Source organism: Poeciliopsis prolifica, unplaced genomic scaffold (genome assembly GCF_027474105.1).
Source record: "Poeciliopsis prolifica strain line A6 unplaced genomic scaffold, Auburn_PproV2 SCAFFOLD086, whole genome shotgun sequence".
Lineage (NCBI taxonomy): Eukaryota > Metazoa > Chordata > Actinopteri > Cyprinodontiformes > Poeciliidae > Poeciliopsis > Poeciliopsis prolifica.
The window spans coordinates 435,710-455,469 of record NW_026562461.1 but is presented as its reverse complement, the minus strand read 5'-3'; the positions used below and the strand labels follow the sequence as shown (position 1 = coordinate 455,469).

At 38.1% G+C, this 19,760-nt stretch overlaps 2 protein-coding genes and 1 long non-coding RNA gene across 3 annotated transcripts; 2 read left to right on the top strand and 1 right to left on the bottom strand.

Annotated features, from left to right (window-relative positions):
* The first annotated feature begins 818 nt into the window (after positions 1-818).
* Positions 819-5,135, top strand: LOC129353193 (high choriolytic enzyme 1-like). Its single transcript, XM_055022433.1, has 10 exons — positions 819-919; positions 1,070-1,100; positions 1,253-1,318; positions 1,462-1,614; positions 2,916-3,033; positions 3,113-3,291; positions 3,415-3,496; positions 4,256-4,380; positions 4,584-4,645; positions 4,965-5,135. The coding sequence occupies exons 1-9, from the start codon at positions 872-874 to the stop codon at positions 4,634-4,636; spliced, it is 855 nt and encodes a 284-aa protein (XP_054878408.1). The 5' UTR covers positions 819-871; the 3' UTR covers positions 4,637-4,645; positions 4,965-5,135.
* A 489-nt stretch (positions 5,136-5,624) lies between these two features.
* On the bottom strand, positions 5,625-7,900 carry LOC129353198 (uncharacterized). Its single transcript, XR_008604989.1, has 2 exons — positions 7,747-7,900; positions 5,625-6,016 (listed from the first exon to the last, which is right to left on the bottom strand). It is a non-coding gene; the product is annotated as an uncharacterized LOC129353198 (long non-coding RNA).
* mtch2 (mitochondrial carrier homolog 2) lies at positions 7,865-18,407 on the top strand. The gene is made up of 13 exons (XM_055022431.1): positions 7,865-7,994; positions 8,654-8,738; positions 10,527-10,633; positions 11,248-11,274; positions 12,076-12,132; positions 12,912-12,969; positions 13,064-13,115; positions 13,195-13,254; positions 15,823-15,916; positions 16,939-16,986; positions 17,064-17,131; positions 17,201-17,276; positions 18,025-18,407. Exons 1-13 carry the CDS (start codon positions 7,908-7,910, stop codon positions 18,109-18,111), a joined length of 906 nt encoding a protein of 301 aa, XP_054878406.1. The 5' UTR covers positions 7,865-7,907; the 3' UTR covers positions 18,112-18,407.
* Positions 18,408-19,760: the final 1,353 nt, after the last annotated feature.

Here is a 19,760-nt window from a genome sequence, read left to right as displayed (position 1 = left end):
TTACAGTTATTACCCACCACTGCAGATGACATGTGAAGGTTATGAGAAGGCAGAGTGAGAGCAAATGTATGCCTATGAAAATTACATTGAATGAAGAAAGATTTAAATAAATACCAAGTCGTAAAAAAGCAGTATCACATAAAAACTCTGGTGGAAATGTTGCTTTTGATGGCTACTCAAACTTTTTCTCAATGATGCTGTGATGAAAAAGAAACCTCACAGAACAAGATCATGAGCTCTTAGATCAAACCTGAGTACAACACTCACAATGAGGCTCTGGGATGTTTGAATGCTGAAATGGGAAAATAGGGCATTCACAATGAGGTAAAAGACAGTGGTGAGTTTTTATTTTATTTTATTTTGGAAGATGAGATACATTTATATTTAAAACTTGCCTTCATTTTCTTTGAAGAAATAATAAATACTTTTTCTGTGTTTTTATGAATGTTTTTTCAGTTCCATTTAAGGGATTTTCATTTTAAATGACTTGGCTTGTAATATCAAGAGGTCCACCCTGCCAAACAACTTGCCACTCTTTTGATCCCCTTGTCAAATTTTCTGGATCTGCCACTCATGATGTTTTCTCAATAGATTGATTGAGACCCACTATGCTTGCATTGGACAGCAGTCATGGATTGTATTTTGGAGGCTGTGTTTGGTGTTTTGAGAAGACAAGAGGAAATTTCATCAAAACTGCAAAGTGTGTCACAGTTTACTGATACCACAGAACTTGTTGAGTAATAACTGTCTTTGTTGAGCAGTTTCCCATTTTAGGATCAGAATGACCTAACCCTAACCCTAACCCATACATATAGGCTTAAGCTCCAGGTCTTTGCTTGAGTGTTGAGTGAGTTGCTGCTATCCAACAGCCATGATGCTCCTAACTGCTCTCCTCTGTGGGCTTCTGTCCACATCACAGGTCTAATTAGAGTCTAATTATTTCAAAGCTTTTCTGTAACAATTAGTTGACTCTGTTGAAAAATTGACTTCTACTGAAACCAGAAAACATTTGTGGATTATTTTGTGTTTTATTTGCACTGTCTCAGACTAATTGACTACTTTTTTGCAGCCTTTATTTGTAAAGACTAATGACAATGCTGGTAAGACTTGACTTGTATTTTAGAACATTTGTTCTGAAATATGTTTCTTAAAACATTATCTTTAATTATATTTTAATTCTTGATTAGTTTATATCTTTTGTTGTAATCAGAGCTATTCGTTCCCTTACACGAATCTGTGTTCTGTTTCACAGGCAACAATATTGAAGATGATGACTTCAGTGTCTCCACCCTGCTGGAAAAGGCTAATGCTCACCTGGGTATGCATGTCATCTAGAAGTTATGCTGTAAAAGATTTGAATATAAGCACCTCTACATAACAATACATCAAATCTGCAAGCCTTTATGTCCAATCTGATGACAGAAAGTTCACAGTGATCTTTCCTCTCCTTATATTTGACAGGGAAGAACTTGGATGACCCTCTGGTGATGTTTGGAGACATTGCCGTGCCAACGGGTCTACAGAACGCTGATCCCTGCACTGCTCGAGGCTGCCTGTGGAATAAAGCCCAGGATGGCAACGTCTACATTCCATACAGGATTTCCAACGAGTTCTGTGAGTGGTGTAGCAAGCTCGTCAAAGGTGTGGGAGTGTGAGTGAATTGGGAGTGGATTGTCGCTGTCAATGCTCAAGCAAGAGGAGGGGGAGGGTGTCAGAGATATTGACTTAGTCTATCTCTAAAAGTCTACTGAAACATTATAAAATATATTTCATGTCATGCTGTAACTCAAGAAACTCAAACATCTTAGTTCAAATGCAATAAATATGCTAAGGCCACAGAAGTGTTTATTTGATCATGTTTTATGGTGTTTTTCATAAATCATACTGTTCTATCATTCCTGCTGCTTGCTGCAACATTTTTGATTTGCTGGTTGTGACTGGTTGTTTTCTATCTAAGCGTATGCAGTGTTTGCTGGAAATATTCTAACTGGAAGAAAAAGATCTGTCTGTGATTGGCTGGTGGTTACGTTGGAAGAACAAAACAGGAAGAGCAGGAGTTTGTTAAAGTGGAGAAAGATTTATTTTACAAATATAACAGCATACAGTTTGAAACAGCACACAATCCCAACATGGTTTCATGTATCGAGTACTGTTCCTCCTGCACTATCTTTTAGGAGAGATTGTCTCGAATAACTATTTGAACAAAGTTAGAATCAACAATCCAATTTATTACAGAAAAATATCCATTACAATGTATAATAAGAACAGAGAAATAGTTTCTCTTTTCAGTGCTGGACCACAGCTGTGCATCGATAAGGTAACAAATATGGTGTGGCACCAAAACTCCTATTAGGCGTCTAAACTAAGCTCTGCCCTAAAAGGTCGTTTCCCTGTGATGTCACTTTCTGTCTTCAGCGCTTCAGAAACTGAATTCTGCTTATTTTTCTACTTGTGTAAAGTAACATGTGTATGTGAGTGTGTAGATAATAGAAAACAAGAACTTTTCTGTTACAACACATTTCAACACATTACATTAATAAAAAGCAATCCAGATTAAAGTTATAAAAACTCAGGAAAGTAAAAGCCTTAAACATTTAAACATAATCTGATAACAGTAAGTATGCTGTTTACTCTACTCAATATGAAATGTTCATGATTTTGAGACATATTAATGGAATATGGCTTCGCTCAACTTGGTATCTGCATGTCCAACAGCGAGGAGTCAGGGTCTGAGTTTTCTTTGTCTTACAGTTTTATCTAAACTGATAGCTGATTGTAGCTCAGCAGTAAATGTGTTTGCTTCACATACACAGCCCCTTTGCTTGCATACAGAGTAATGACAACAACACATGTCTTTGCACAATGTTCATTGTTACAGTTACAACAGTAATGTTTCCTGTCATATTTTTTCCAAGCTCAAAGAGAAAGAAACATCATCGTCAGAGGTCTGGAGTCATTTCATGACTCTACTTGCCTCCGCTTCAGGCCCCAGGAAAGGGAAAGAGACTTTGTGGACATTCAGTCTCGCTCTGGGTAACAACCACACAAAAACCAATGCAGTGCTCTCCTACTTCATCAGGTCAGCTGATGTAGTTATGTTGTATCAATCCAGGTGCTGGTCTTTTGTTGGCCGTCGTGGTGGCGGTCAGGTGGTGTCGCTGATGCGCAATGGGTGTGTTTTCCACCAGATCGTCCAGCATGAGCTGCTACATGCTCTGGGCTTCAACCATGAACAGACCCGCTCCGACAGGGACAGCCATGTCCGCATCCTTCTGCAGAACGTCATCCCTGGTGAGCTGCCATACACACTCCTTTATAACTGTGTTCGAATAAACATGGAATAAGAATTTTTTAACTTAACTTGTCTAAATATATCATTCAGAGGAATCATAGAGTTATGTTCCCCGCCTACAGGACAGGAGCATAACTTCAGGAAAATCGAGACCATTAACCTTGGCACTCCCTATGACTACAACTCTGTCATGCACTATGGAAGGTAACGCCTACATTCATCATCCTAACCTGAAAGGTTTTCATCTTGTCTTAGCTTGCTGGTTGGGTTCTTTGTTCAGGGAAATGACAACTTTGTCAAATCAAATATAAGATCTGAATGTCACTTTGGCCCTACAGGAACCTTTGGGGAAGTGGGATTCTTCAGGGGAGGATGTCCCTAAGCTGTTTTTTGTCAACGTATCATCATTTTTATATAATCTTCATAAATTATTTGAACATGGAACCCTCAACAACACATTGAAACTGTTGTTTCTTGGTGATCACTGACTTCATTTTCTTCAGTTTCCTCTGAATACATTTTAGAAGATAGTAGTAGTGAGTGACTTGTGTGCGTGGGACTTGCCACATCTTGGCCTGTCACTCATCTCACACTTTCTCTTAACCTGTTCAAGACTTGTGCTCCAAACATTGCCAGCAGCAGAAAGCCAGACAGTCTTAACAAAGAGCTAGAGTGAGGATAGGAATGTTTTTATGGCTGTCTTCTGAAAGATGGAAAACAATTTATCCAATATTAATTTATTTTATTAATTAATCAATTAGTTAACTAATTTTATTTATTTATTTGTTTGTGTGTTTGTTTGTTTGTCCTCCAACTGCCTGAAGAAATCTAAACCTCCTCAGTACCACACCATTCTTCACTTTAGTTTAGACCTCTAACCTTCATGCTGCACAATAGGAAGCAAGAAGTGATTCAATAAAGTGCCTGAGAAAAGAAATAAAATGTCTGGTTCTATTCTGGCAGGTTTGCCTTCTCTAAGAACAGAGAGCCAACCATTGTTCCCATCCCCAACCCAAATGTAGAGATTGGAAGAGCCACCCAGATGAGTCAGACTGACATCCTCCGGGTGAATCGCCTCTATCAGTGCAGTGAGTATATCTTCCAAACTCTTGCCTTCACCTTTCCTGGACCAAGGGCACAAAATACCAGAGGTCGTTTTTAATACCTAATGAGCCGCTCGGCCCAAATCTTACAAGTTAAAACTGTGGAGTGATCTGTTAGTGATCCTGTCATAAAGCCAGTAGGCTTTGCTATCAGCTTTTACTGATGTCTCTTTTCTTTTTCATTGCAGATTCAAAGGCTCTTAAGAATAAAAAATCTGCATCGGGATTGCAGTTCCTCTGAAAGTTCAAAGTAAGCTCAATGTCTCATTACACAACGTTACCTATAGCATTCTCAGTCACACGCAACATGATATTTTACAATAACTGCACATGAACGGTTCTAAAAATATTCTACAATATTTTACTGATGATACATGGAGGAATATCTATTACAAGTTCATGTTGCATTAACCTACATGTCTTATTTTACCCCTACAGAATCTGTAGATGATGTTAGTTGTTAGTTTCACATACCATATGATTTAAAACAGATGTGTGTGTCCTTGAACTTAGCTTTTAAAATATCCTGGTAACTTTTTTTCGTCGCATTGTTTTCTTTAACCCTACAGGACCAGTAGCAGACATACAGAGGAGGCTGCTTGCTTTTATTGGCTTCTCTGCTGACCTAATAAAAAATTAAAACGACTGAAATATCACTGCTTTTACTACAAATACCCAAGAATGGATGCTTTCCAGCTTGATGCAATGCAAATATTAATAAAACTAGCCAAAGTCAAAGACCTAACTGTCCATTGTGCTTATTTCTTTCACTCAAAATACAACATCAGATTCAGTAATGTTGTCTTCACTATGTGGCCCACAGCAACTCTGACAAACACAGGTGATCAAACACAGGAAACAGTGTCAGTGATAAGTCTCAAGGTGGAACTGATCCGAACGCTCAACTAAAATCTGTGAGAATGTCACATTTGGTACAATTAGAAGTTTAAATAATCACTATCAATAGGTTTTGATAAATTCTAGTTTTTATTTTTTATAGAACTGAAGACTCTTATGTTGAAGTTTGTGCAAACTGTCACAAAATAGGAACTATTTTCTCTCTTTTTTTTACTTGCTCCTACAGCAGACTTATATTATGCTCCAAGAAACAATGTTAAAAGCAAGAGAATGTGGTTTAGGTTGTAATTTTTGGACTAAACTAAGAAAAGAATAAAAGACTTGGTAAAGAACATGCTCTGCAGACTGAAATGGGGAAACATGACGTCTGGTCACAATGAATACAATAATATTTTAATTCGTGAGTATTATAGAAACACAGATATATGACATTGTTTGACAATCATCTATAACATTCCCAGTCATATAGAGGGGAGGGGGCAATTGGGTCACTTGTCAAAGTATGAACAAGAATTTTTTTTTTCAAATAAACATTCTTGTGAAGAAAACATGTCTAATATTAAAGTTACCAAGAAAATTAAAAAAAACATTTTCAATCATTTTTTCTTTGTAAGTGTCCTTGCAGTTCTTGTACGGGCATTTACCATCACATGGCCCATCACCATGCTTTGCCCCAGTTTATGTTCTGGGGCAAAGCAGCCACAGTGCATTATCCAGCCTCCTCCAAGCTTCACAGAAAAGGAGTGGAGTTCTTTTCTTGTTCCTACAGTAAGAAATGAACAAAGAGCAGATGTGTCAAAAAGCTTGTTTTCTCACGTCTTACAAGAAAACATTCTCACAGACGCTTTATGACATCTGTGGTAGTAACTATAAGAAACACCTCAGTTTAACATGTCCATGTAGTTCCATTATCTTCAGTCTTTTCTGAGATTTCATAATTTTTCTCCATGACTTTCATTAGTTCATTTTTAAATTATTCTGTTCAAACACATTTCAATCGCAATGTCTGATATTCATTCGCTAGTTTTCAGTATTTTTATTATTATTTCTTTTGCAGTCAGACACACACAGAGCTGCTGCAGCACACTCAGTCTGGTCATGAACAAATATGGGTTTGTTTCTGGATCACCTGAACATAAACCTGGGTACATGTGGTTCAATAAACATAGAATTTGGTAGACTCTACTAAAAATGCAGCCCATGTTAGAAAAGAAAAACACTTTCTTGCTTCAAATGTGTATGTGATTTATCAGTTTCTTTTTGTTTACCTAAGCCACCAAGTGGCCTGAGCTGGATCTGGGCTGTCAGGGACATGTATTCTGATCAAAATCAATTCTTCTTGTTGCATGTATGAACAAGCAGTCCATTGTGCTGTCTGTACCAAATGTCACCATCTTTTTATGTTGAAAATGTCAAGAAAAAATAATGTAAAACTTATCAGGCTCTAAAGTTTCTGGAAGCCACATGTCAAGTTTTCTTTGTGCTGCTTTCCTGTAAAATGATCCACTGTTACAGAGGAAGCTTATCCACATGTGACAACAGAGAAAACCGCTTCCCACATTGACATTCTCAGTTTAACTACATCTTCTGTTCAACAGAAGACATTCTCTTTCTATTTCTGTAAAGAAATTATTTAACTTAGAAAATTCATTTTTGTGATTATCAAATCTTTAAAATAGGCTCCTTAATACATTCCTGGTGCATGTTCTCTTTTATTCAGTAAGCAGAGGTACTGATGGAAGAAGTGTTGTATTCAAGTTCAGGCTCTGCTTGTGAACATCTACTGTGAAAAAGTAGTGTAGTGTGTTTCTAAAATGCATTTGTGCCAAGTGGAAATCCAATTGCATTAGAACTAAAATAACTTCTGTTGTATAAGTACACCATAAAGGCAGAGAACCTGCTAACTAAGTATGCATACTCTCAACATATTCTTTAAACATTAAATAAATGTTTTCTTTTCACAAGCAAAATGTGTCATTAAATAAGTGTTGTAAACTATTGGGAAATAATCGTTTTACAATGTTTGCTTTAGATTATTTGTTTAATTAGGGAAGTTTAGTTTTGGTTTTACAGCAAAAATACAGTGTTTGGTGAAATTATGTTTTATCCACAGAAACCTTTTGCAACCATATTTTTTATTTGTTTACTTTTTGTTGTTGTTGTGGGGAAACCCATGCATTATCTGCAAGCGGTTTCATTTCCTTTTAATGTGTGCAGGGAACCATAAAAACATAACAGAAATACGAATTGTTTTAATTTTAAACAATCATTAATTTCTATCAGAATGTGTAATCAACTATCTGAAAAAGTGTATAGGTAATATGGTTGAAGACAAATTTTACTCTGAGTGCTCTTAGTGGTCTGACTTTCTCCATCTGTTGGAATGCTATATAATGCAACAAAGTTAGCATTTCAACTTTGTTTTGTTATTCGTTATTTTATTTACTTCTACACATAATTCTGACACATGTAAAGTAATACACATCCCATTACCTTAACGATTTCTGTCTCAAAGCCCAGTGAGAAGACCTTCTCCTCCCACTGCAGGGCGTCCTGCCACTTCTAAACACTAGATGGCGGTAGCACAATTCTTCGATAAAATAATTGCTACTAGTGATCCAAAAGTAAGAAGAGAGTATCCCGTCTACTCAAAAATGGCGGATGCATGCGGACAGGTCCTGCTGGGATCAGGGCTCACCGTCCTGTCTCACCCTGTGATGTACATTAAAGTCCTCATCCAGGTAAGTGGGACATGTCCAGTTGTCGGTCCAACATGGTCTTTCAGTAGAAGCTCCACGTCAGAGCCTGGCGATCCGAAGAGCGAACCGGTTCCTCGAGCTAATAACGCAGCTAAATATGTCTTCTGCAGTTGGAAATGAGCTTCGTCGTGTAAAAGCTGATCTATGAGGATTTAATTAGAAAAAACTAAACTGTTGGTTATGCCTGAAGCTAACATGATGGAAGGTGCCAGGAGAACCTCCAGCTCTGCTCGTGTGGTGTCCGCGTGACCTTCTGTTGTCAAACTCGGTGTTCTCTGCGGAATCCCGGAGACCGTGGGTCGGGTTCGGAGTTCCTCTGCTTCGTTTTGGTTCTGAGGGAACGGAGGGACAGACAAACGATTGAACGGTCGGTAGGACCGTTTGTTTTAGAACAAATCTGCGAACACTGGAGAACTAGCTTTGACAGCTAACCTGGCCGTCGGATTGTCCTGGAGTCCCCCAGCAGGGACTTGTCTGTCAACTAACCAGAGCTGGACTCCGTGAGGAAGAACCGAACCATCCTCACAAGGTCCTAGTGTTTTTGAGGAGCGGACGTAATATTGAAGCAACACGTCAACAGGTTGAGAGTCTAAAAGGAGGAAGTGTGTACCAGCTAATCACAGTCTACTTCCTGTCCGCAGGTCGGACATGAGCCGCTGCCTCCCACTCTGGGCAGGAACCTGTTCGGCCGACAGGTCCAACAGCTTCCGGGTTTGTTTGCGTATGGTAAGCACGTCTACTCCCTTTCACCTTTATTACACTGACTCTGAAGACTTATCAGTATAATTATATAATCATGTGTCTTTGCGCTTATTACAAAGCCTGTGAGTGCTCAGGTGTTTCTCCAGGTGAATTTCTGAATATTTCTGCTCCGAATGTGAGTACAGTGACGTTCTGTCCGGAGGGTTGGATACTGTTTCCCCAGCGCCTCCTCACCGCCCAGGAGGCAAAAGACGCTTCTTAGCCTGTCTCACTTTTGATAAGCACTGCTTATCAATTTTCCTCCAAAATATCATTAATGTTACAAGGTTTAAGATGTGCATCGGGAGCAGATGTGTTCAGTTTTGTAGTACAGCTCTCACACTCTTTCATACTGGTCACCTCATGGCAAAGAACTCTGAGGATCTTAAAAGACGAATTGTTGCACTACATGAAGATGGCCAAGGCTACACGAGGGTTGCTAACACCCTGAAATTGAGCTGCAGCAGTGTCCAAGATGATCAGCGTTTTATAAGAGCAGGGTCCAGTCGGAACAAACCTTGCGTTGCTTGTCCAAAGAAGTTATACAAATGCCATGTGAAAAATTAGCACAGGAGTGCTGTCAGCATTGCTGCAGAGATTAAACAGGTGGAAGGTCCGCCTGTCAGTGGTTAGACCATACATTACATACTACATCAAATTGGTCTGGTGACTCCATGCCCAGGAGAGTTAAGGCAGTTTTAGGAAATAATGATGGCCACTCAAAATAGTGACACTTCAGGAACCTTCACCAAGGGGTGTACTCACTTTTGTTGCTGACGGTTTAGACATGAATAACTGTATATAAGAGTTATTTTCAGGGAATTGATTGATTGATGGATTGATTGATTGATTGATTGATTGATTGATTGATTGATTGATTGATTGATTGATTGATTGATTGCATTTATTGTCATTGAACAGAATTCAACAAAATTTCCATTGCAACTCCCGTGAAAAAAGTTGAATATATACAATACATAAAATAAACTGCACAAAAATAACAATATATACAACTAAAATTAACTAAAAGGTACTCCAACCACACTGAAGAAGAAGGAATGTATGTGTGCGTATATATATTATATGTCTGTATATGTGCATAAATGTGAATATGTGTATATATATATATGTATATGTGTGTGTGTATTTATGTCTGTACATACATGTATATCTCTATCAGCCATGTCACATTCACTCACCTATACAGTTCTCCCTGTGTTAAACTGGGGAACTCATCCTGATGGTTAAAATTCACCCATCAGATCCTGTCCCCCCGTGTAACAGGGGAATCAGTATCTGATGGGGGAATGTGAATCAAAATACCACCTGATCAGCTGCTGAAGCTGGTTCTGCAACGTAACAACTCCATGAGCTGGAGAGAAATTCATGACACAGTTTAGATTTGCAAACCAGCCATTTTATCTCCATTTCACAGCTATTCTCTGCTTCATGTTGCTGTATTATATAAAATTCTCAGAAATTACATTCAAGTTTTTATTCTGATAAATGAGCCTGATCAGAGATCATATTTCAATTAACAGACATATATCCATAATTACTTCCCTCAACATATTGAGTATTAGATGTGGTCCTGTTTTAAGTGCAGCAGGACTATTGCTTAATAAAATGATCAGAAATTAGATTTTCTGTTTATTAAAGTTTACATTTCATAACTTTTAAAGCTCAGTCGTGTTCATGTTTTCACATTAAGGTTTCTGCATCTTTCTGATGGGTTTTCTAATGTATGATAATGTCATTTTCTCTATGTTGCAGCTAAGCACATTATTAAGATAGATGGGAAGACTGGACTTTACAATGGACTTGGTCCCAGGCTGTGTGCCGGAGCCATCGGCACCGTTGTTCACAGCACAGTTCGGCAGGTAGGCCTGAAGACTTTAGCTGCAGTAAAACTCATCCTGGTCATCTGAACCTTAAACTACAGCCTGTCACCATAACAAATTCTGCTGATAAATTGTCTTAGAAGTTAATGCGATATAAAATATTGTTATTTTGAGAGCATTTTTAAATTCTACAATCATAAGGCCAAAATAGTGCAAGAACACATTTTCAAAGATCAATAAACTTTAAATTCAAATGAACACTTAGCACTGGAATACATGTCAGATATCCAAATTTAATAAACAAACAACTGAAAAATAAAATAATTTATAAGGTCTTTGGAAACAATAGTTTTTCAAGAAAAGGCCTCGTTGAGACCACAACACCAGACTGAAGACTTTTTTTATCCAGTTTTTGGTAGAAATTATGAAAAGAGAAACAAAATATTGTGCAAATGGAAATTATTGAGCTAATTTTATCTTATTATGCAACTACTTGATTTATTACTTATTGCGACACACCTAACAGCAATTCAGCCTTTTCTGTTACTCATCTTTTATTCCCTGCTGAAATTACTGATGCCACACTTTACTAGGTTGGAAAATGTGTAATTTTTAATCTTTAGTGGTGTTAATGACATTTCATGTTCTCCTAGATATGTCAGGAAAAGAACTCACCTCAGGTAAGACTGTCCTGCTTTCACTGACTAGCTTTAAATTAACCAAAGACTTATAAGTTGATCTGCAGTGTTGATTATTATGAAGCAGTAATAATAATATTCATTCAAGAATTTATGTTATGCCTCTGATGGTGGCAACATGTTGGAGCAGCTCTATGATCTTTGTTCTTATGTGTCTGGTTTGGATAGTTACTCTGGTTACTCATGCTGTTCAGCTGGAAGGATTTCTGTTCTGACTTCAGACCGTTATTTTGATGTGTAACCATGGCAATAAGGTATGGGTTATACAACTGGGAGTTCAAATTATACCTGAACTCTGACCCCACACCCAGAGGAAGTGAAGAGGAGGCAACTAATGCCATCATCCCGGACATATTTCTGTTTAACATCAACTCTTTCGCCTGGATATTGAGCTGTTAGCATAATATGAAGGTCATGAAACTGAGATACAGTCTTCAGTAAAAGACTTCATCAAATTTGAAGATCCTTCCAGCCCACAGCATCACCATCCACAACCACTCTTTGAAGATACTTGGATGATATGAGTTTTGACATTTTCCCTCTGGGATAAATGAGATGTCATTGAATTAATGTTGCATTCCCAGACACACCCATGCTGTGAGTAGAGGTCACAGTGGTGATAAACCTGGAAGTGAACCAGTTTCAAAGTGCTTCTAATATGCATGAATCCCAGTAGAACATGTGCTATACTTGGATGTTAGCACTTATTGATGATCATATGTCATTACGTATTCTTCCCTGCGTAATAATAATGCTTGGTGTGTTTGTGTGTGTGACATGCAGCTTCCAGGTAGCAAGCCAAAAGCAGATGAGAACTCTCTGAAAAGTGTTGTTGAAGAGGTAAGACTCAGATTGTTCTGTCCAAGTTTTTCATTATTTGAAGAACTACCTTCATTTAGTTTTAATTATAGTTCACCTCAGTTTCCCACATTGATGGTCAAAATATGAAGGAGCCACTCACTGAGAGGCAATCATCTCCATGACAACTCCTCTTGTCTCCACCTCACAACACGTCAGTTGATATGGTCAGGTTGACCGCTGACCAGCAGCAGCGATTCACTCATTTACCATCAGGCAGTTAAAGGACACCCTTCTGGCTGTCACTGTTCATTCCACTTTCCATGCTTCATTCCCTCTGGGTGGAGCTGCTGATTGTACCTGTTGGGCTTTAGTTAAGCAGTGTCACTAAAGCCAAGTTGACACTGGAGAATTTTTTTTGTCACAATTTCCCCATTCCGACAATCTTAAAACATTTGACATTCTAAGATTATGGCTTAATGTAATGGTAACCGATGATCCTGTTATGTGTGGTATATTAAGACTGATCTGGTCCAGTCTGTAGACCATCACAATCGCTTTGATCTAAAATATTCATATTCAACATGTTGGATTGTCTTGGCCTGATTATCGCAGTGTGTTTGGTTGAACCTTGCCTCTGAACATTTTGTTGACTGGGAGTTCAGACTCTACATTAGCTTCTGTAAGGTAATGCTCTAGTTTTAGATTGATTTTTTTTTTAATGTAGCAGTGTAAGCATTGCTACATTTTCAGTAGCAATGTTTACTGTAGTGAAGTTCTCCAGTTATTAGCCTTGTGTTTTTGCCCTGAATTGTCCACAGACTACCAAAGAGATGATTGCTCGATCGTGTGCCACCATCGTCACACACCCGTTTCACGGTAGGTCTCGGTTCTCTGCTGGAACCAGCTTAACGCCCATAAGAGGGAGGACTAGTCTGCATGTTGAGCTGACCTGACTGGCCGTTTCTTCCAGTGATCACTCTGAGGTGTATGGTTCAGTTCATTGGGAGAGAGACAAAATACAGGTAATGTCAGATTTTTCAGACAGAAACAGTCGTAATGAGAAGATGTTTCTCCATGATTATGTGTTCCTTCTGGTTTCAGCGGCATGCTTGACTCCATTGTTACGATCTACAGAGAAGAAGGCATTTGGGGTTTCTTTGCGTAAGTTTTACGTTGTTTGGTAAACCCTCTAATATTTGACCCCTCCTTAAGGCAGAGGTCTTTTATCTCAGTTATTTTATTTATTAAATTTTACTCATACCAAAACTAGAGTTCATTTAAAAGTGGAACGCAAACTCTTTCTGGATAGCCAGGAATGGAAGAAAAATGACCTCCTCCCAACCACACCGTCCACATGTTTTAATTTCAACAGGCAGATGTTGAATATCATAACACAATCTAGTTTTGGTTGTGAGCAATCCAAACGGTTCACAATCCAATGTTGTGAACCGTTTGGATTGAAAAAGTGATCAAAATATGAAGTTGTGGTTGTTTCAGCACAGAGTTCCACCTGATGTCGGACATTTTTATTTGCTTTACATTGAGGTTCTGTTAGAATGTACAATCAGCTTCTCATGTTATAATCACTTCATGGGAGGGTTGTCAGAATAATCAATGTTTAGATCATCTTTACTAAAACAAGATTATTCAAGATACCGATTTTTGCATCAAAACTGATATAAACTGATCATTTTTGCAGTGCTGCACTAGCATTGCTGTGGTCAATAAATAATCTGACGTGTATTTAACCTTAAACCAGGTCAGAGGTAAAACGGTAGTGACCCTCATTCCTCTTTGTGTCCTTCAAATGTGCGTTCATGTTGAAGGTTTGGAGGTCGTAGTGTATCCCACACCCTTATCCCCCCGCCCTTATGGACCCATTTCCATAAGGGCGGAAATGGGTCCCATTTCCGCCCTTATGCTAAGTCCACATCATGGACTTCAGCGAAGTGTACTACCCACAATTCATTGCTGCATGTGATGTTTTGAGTTAAGAGGTGGACTTATGGAAATGTTTTGTAATTTTTTTGCAGGCTTTATAGAAAATTCTAATTGCATGACAAGGCACACATTAGTAATAAAAAAGTTTGATATAATAAACTGAGCAAAAAAAAAGAAGAAATAAAAAATGTAAGTAAGACATTAACATTGGTAGAAAGATTGGGCTTTTGTGATGTTGCAATGTTTAAGCACTCTCTTAAATAAAATTATTTCACTTTAGAAATAGAGGTGATTTTTAAAAAGCAGTATTTGTGAATAAAAAATTAACCAGATAATTTAACTCTTAATTTATCTTAATTAATTTAATATAATAATTTAACTCTTAATCCCTGGCCAGAAAACCACATTTTATTACATTAAAACTTAAAGATGGAATAGATTTTATGTACAATATCCACTTCTGAAAATCTTTTTAAAAACAATAATGAAGTTCCAATTAAAAAAAGGTGTATTGTCTCAAAATCTCAGTCACAAAACACACAGGAATTGATAGTAATTTTGAATTTCTTTTGCAGAAAGTCATTATAGAAAAAACTTTATACATAATTAGGAAATTAACATACTTTTTGTTTGTGAGAGTGGAATAGAAAGGCTTTTGGTTCTTATTTTCTTCATAGATATCATGATTTTTAAGTGTTTTCTTCTCAAAGCAGAAGAAAACACAGTTCCAGATGAATTTCTTGTAACATTTTTGGTCTATAAAGTCACAACATTCATAGTTTATTTTACTTTGTCCTTAACTTGATATTTATTGTTAATGTTGCCGGGAGTCAAACCCATGACGGCCACATTGAGGACTAAGGCCTCCATATGTGGGTGGTACTAACCCCCTATGCCACCACAGCACGCCCAGTTCAACTTTATACCAAACTAACTTTACCTGCATAAAAGACGCTTTTATGAGTAAAAAAAATCATGTTTCTAATTAATCAAATGGCAGACTTTTAAATTAAATATTAGTACATTTTAATGTGTATTTTTGCCATGTTGGAAATATGGCAAAGTTCACAGAGCAAGCAGTTTATTGCATAAAAAAATTGAATAAAATCAGTTTTCTAAAGTAAAGTATTGAAATAATTTTGGTTTCACTCTACTGAACACGTGTGATTATATAGAATTTTCCGTATTCAACAAGTCATAACAAAATACATAGCTCCAACAATGACTTAGAAAATCAGAAATACCTTACTGTACATTTAAAATAATTAGTTCTTTTGTAGTTGTACTTTTCAGTAGCATAAATGCCAAGCAGCATTTTGGATGTTGAAGTCATGACACAGGTGTACTGTCCCAGTTCTCACATTATTGCACACTTGTAAACTCGAACCGTCATATGCACTTCGACTGGGTCCACACTTCACAGAGGGTAATAATTCAGTAAGATGTGCACTGAGCATTGGGACCTGATTAGTGCTGTTTTTTTCCTATATACAACATTCTGTAGCGGAGGTTGTAGAATCCGTCAGTAAACTTGCTTAGCTCTTTCGAAAAATAAAAGCTCAAACCTAATCTCCAGTCAGTTTTATAGTATCCACTTTCTGTCTGTTTCACCTGATTAAAGTGGACCGAACCAGTACTTCAGTGGACCGTTACAGAACTAACTCAGCTCATAAGTATACAGAGCAAGTTTGATGAGTGTTTACATTGAAGAGCTCAATTTATTCAATTTGTTAATATGTTACAGTATAAATATAATGTCAGTTTGAATGTACATTGATGTGTCCTTAGTGGTCTGGTCCCTCGCTTGCTGGCTGACGTCTTGTCCTTATGGATCTGCAACCTCTTGGCTCATGTCATCAACACTTACGCCATCGATGACTCGGTAGGCTGCTCTGCATCACAACAGCACATTATCTACACTGTGTTTACTACTATGGGAGAGGTCAAGGCCACCAAGGGGCCTGATTACAAGCTAGTGATCCTACTCACAAATACACAAATATTTCATTATAAGAACCTTCAACTTCAACTTTCAGCAAGTGGTCAAAGCTATTTTTCTGGCTCTCTTTCTAGAAAAAGCTTAGATATTAGTTAAATTGAGGTCTGTTCCAATAAGCAATAAATAAATTGTATGATAAATTTAAACAATCTCAATAAATTCCATTTGCATAATTTCTTTTTGTTTCTACCAAAAACTGGATGGCTAAAATCTACAATTTTGTTTAGAGACTTTACAACTCATTTAATTTAGTTCATTTATTTTGGATATTTTAGAATGCCTTCCAGTTCCTGTGTTAAAATGTTTCTCTGAGAATGTTTTCTTATTATGGCCATTATATTACTTAAAAATGATCTCAAAACAATATTGTCATTTATTGCAATAACATCTGGGACAATTTATCATCCAGCAAAGTGTATCATTACAGGCCTACTTAAAGTCAGTGTAACTGAAATGTTCTCCTTTAGTGCTGCACATTAAACAAATTTGATATTCCTATGTTTATTCCAGACAGATAAAAACCGTGTCATCACTTCCTGTCAACGTGTTCCTCATCCTAGATAATAATTTCTACTGTCAGGCTAGAGGTCTGGTAGAACATGAAGGCAGACTGCAGCTCTGTTTAGTTTGAACAGAGCTGTAGTTCTACAGGCATGTCTCTCTATAATCCAAACATCTGAGCTCTAATCTTAGATTTGGAGAGCTTCATAAAACCTGCTTCAGGTTTTAGTAGCTAGCTGGTCACTTGACGCTCTGAACAGACATGAGCAAGAAAACAGCTTGTTGATGCATGTACAGTGGAGCGCAGCGTTGCACTGAGAGCAGCCGTGACGGTTCCACATGGAGCTGCCATGGCTGCTACCAGCTGAGGTGGTTCTTCATCACCCAGTTGTTCTGTTTTACAGATGAGTCACACAGGAGAGATCAGGAACTGCTCCCAGGCGGTGACCGGGGTGAGTGTAACGCACATTGCAGAACATGCCTGCAGAATATGCAGAGTAATATGAGTGTGTGTTCTTCTGCCTTCTAGTTCTTCGCCAGTATGCTCACCTACCCCTTTGTTCTGGTGTCCCACCTGATGGCCGTCAATAACTGCGGGTAAGTTGGCAACATGGCTGCCAAAATATCTCTGATCAGATGAGATGAGCTGATGTGTTCTCCTGTCAGGCTGGCTGGAGGCATGCCACCTTATGCGTCTGTATACCCCACCTGGGTGGACTGCTGGAAGCACCTGAACAGGGAGGTAAGGGCAGTAACACAACATGCAGCAGCAGCTGGGGGCCCCTTGTGTCACAGAGGATGCCTCATTCACAACAACTTTTGAAACGTGCAGCTCACAAAAAATTTATATATATAAAATTGTCTGCACCGATTCCGATTTACATGAAAAAAAGCACAGCTGCAGGCGCTGCATGGACTGCACTGTTTCTCATTCAAACACATATGTAAAATAGTATAAATACCCAGAATGTTCCCACCACATCCAAATAACCATGGCAAGCCATGATCAGCTGTTCTATGCAGCCATCTGTAGGCCTGATGCAACAAGAAGTAAAAAATGAATCGCATGATAAATTAGAGCTCAATCATTTTCATTTGCAACTACCAAGAACTGGATGACAAATTCTCCAGTTCGGTGTTTTAGTCTTAATTAGCCTTTTTTTTTAAAAGGACAGTTACAGAAACTTCATAATTAATTTTATTTGTTGATTCTGTTTTGTTCATTTTTTTGCTATATTTAAAATGTCTTCCAGCTCCAGTGTTAAATGTGTTTTTGCTTTATTATGTCATTACCATTATATTAATTGGAAATAGTCTCAAATTGACAATATTATCATTTATCACCATCACTTCTGGTATAATTTATTGTCCAGCAAAATTTGCTAGCCATTGTTAAAACATTTGTAATCCAAATTCAGCTGGACAGAAAGCTTTCCTCCTGTTTGGTTCTGACCCGATGAGCAGAATCATCTCTCTGCTCTCTCTTTCAGGGGAATCTAGGCAGAGGCAACAGCCTGTTTTTCCGGAAATTTCCCACTGGAAAGAAGTACCTTGCTGATGAGAAGAGATTTTTTTGAAAACCCTGTTTCACATAGTTGTAATAATACAAACTGTAAAAATAAAAAACATTGTCTAATCAGGACGCCCAACTGTTGGCACTTAATCTTGCTTTGTATGCACTGGTTTACTGTGGGTCTTTGCTTTACCTGCCTCCCACCATCTGAAGTAATGTCATTTATTTTGACCAATCTTTATTGAAGTGATGTTTCTAAAGGCTGATTTTGGACAGATGGAGAGGACAGCTTAACTCTGTAGTCAGGTGCTTGTATAAATTTCTTCTGATTGACCCAAATAAAACCCTTTTTTGACTTCAGCTGTTCTGTACAGTAAATAATTACATGTTAGCTAATGAGTGTCTCTGAACACAGCAGACTCCAAATGTTCCAGACAAAAACATTCCTGTCCTCAATAAACCTGGGACATTATTATTAGTGGGAGCACACCTTTAAAGCTACAGTAAATGACTTGAATAAAAAATGTTTGCTTGTTGAAAACTGTCACCATGTCATGACCATTTGGTATGAGACAGACCTCTTGCCTGAGCTAAGAAATGCACCGTTTCCATGCCGTCCTGACCAAAAACAACCTATCAGCCAGGAGGAGTGTCTTAATGCTGTCAGTCAATTGCAGATACTTACTGCTATATGTGCCAACAAATCTGCCATTGTCTGTGGCCATGGTATCTAGCCTGAGCCTTCATGGGAGGCAGGGAGCAAGGGTTTGAGGGTAGAGGAGGCGAAGGAGGGATGAGCCCTGTACATGCTGGCTCTGATTGCTAAATATCAGTAGGAAAAGGCAGCGGAACTTGATAGTTTTTGCCACAGATTGTTTTATGCCATACTGTCACAGCAAAGTGGGCAGTTTAAGTAAATAACATTTTTATAAGAGTAACATACTGCAGATTTAAAATGTAGCTACTCCTGTGTGAAGCTTAACCTCACCCCATGAAAATGTTGAAAAATTCTAGCAAAGTGGGCAGAGTGAGGAGACACTGAAAGGCCTGCTGAGGGTCAGGGCTGCAGTCTCAAGAGAAGCACTGTTGAACGTTTTTGCTATATTTAGTGACTTTCCAGGCATTTTTAGCAACTTTTTTTGGGGAAAAAAAAAAAAACTTGTAAAATCTGTAAATTCTTTTTTCTGTTTAGAGATTTGAAGTGTGTATGAAATATTTACACACACTTTATACACATAAAAAGATTGAGCATTCACCACCTCAGCAGGCGGTGAATGCTGAAGTGAGTTCCTCCTTGTTCCTGACCTGCAGTAATCAAGACTAGAGGACAGCCATTACACTCTGTGTCCACTCCGCAAATAAATCATATTTTTAAAGTCGAGTAATGACATGAGCAATGCTCGCCATGGCAACACTAACTCCTGACTAAGGTTGCTCAAGACTTTGGAGAAGCTGCCTAAATCTAACTGGTGACAAACAGTTTTACTGTTGGTTTGTGCAGTAAAACTTTGTGTCACTATCATTTTAAAGACATTTATAAAAACGTTTCCAGAGATCATCATCAATATCTTCAAAGCAAAAGCAGCACAAACAGAAATGTTTGTGCTGCACAAACAGAAATGTTTGTGCTGCACAAACAGAAATGTTTGTGCTGCACAAACAGAAATGTTTGTGCTGCACAAACAGAAATGTTTGTGCTGCACAAACAGAAAT

Bases quoted from the DNA above. Each gene is read 5' to 3' on its own strand.
- LOC129353193 (XM_055022433.1), top strand. From the start codon at position 872: ATGATGCTCCTAACTGCTCTCCTCTGTGGGCTTCTGTCCACATCACAG. The intron at 3,497-4,255 runs GTAACGCCTACA...CTATTCTGGCAG, and splicing joins TCTGTCATGCACTATGGAAG to GTTTGCCTTCTCTAAGAACA. The intron at 4,381-4,583 runs GTGAGTATATCT...TTTTCATTGCAG, and splicing joins GAATCGCCTCTATCAGTGCA to ATTCAAAGGCTCTTAAGAAT.
- mtch2 (XM_055022431.1), top strand. From the start codon at position 7,908: ATGGCGGATGCATGCGGACAGGTCCTGCTGGGATCAGGGCTCACCGTC. The intron at 7,995-8,653 runs GTAAGTGGGACA...TCCTGTCCGCAG, and splicing joins ACATTAAAGTCCTCATCCAG to GTCGGACATGAGCCGCTGCC. The intron at 16,987-17,063 runs GTGAGTGTAACG...TCTGCCTTCTAG, and splicing joins GCTCCCAGGCGGTGACCGGG to TTCTTCGCCAGTATGCTCAC.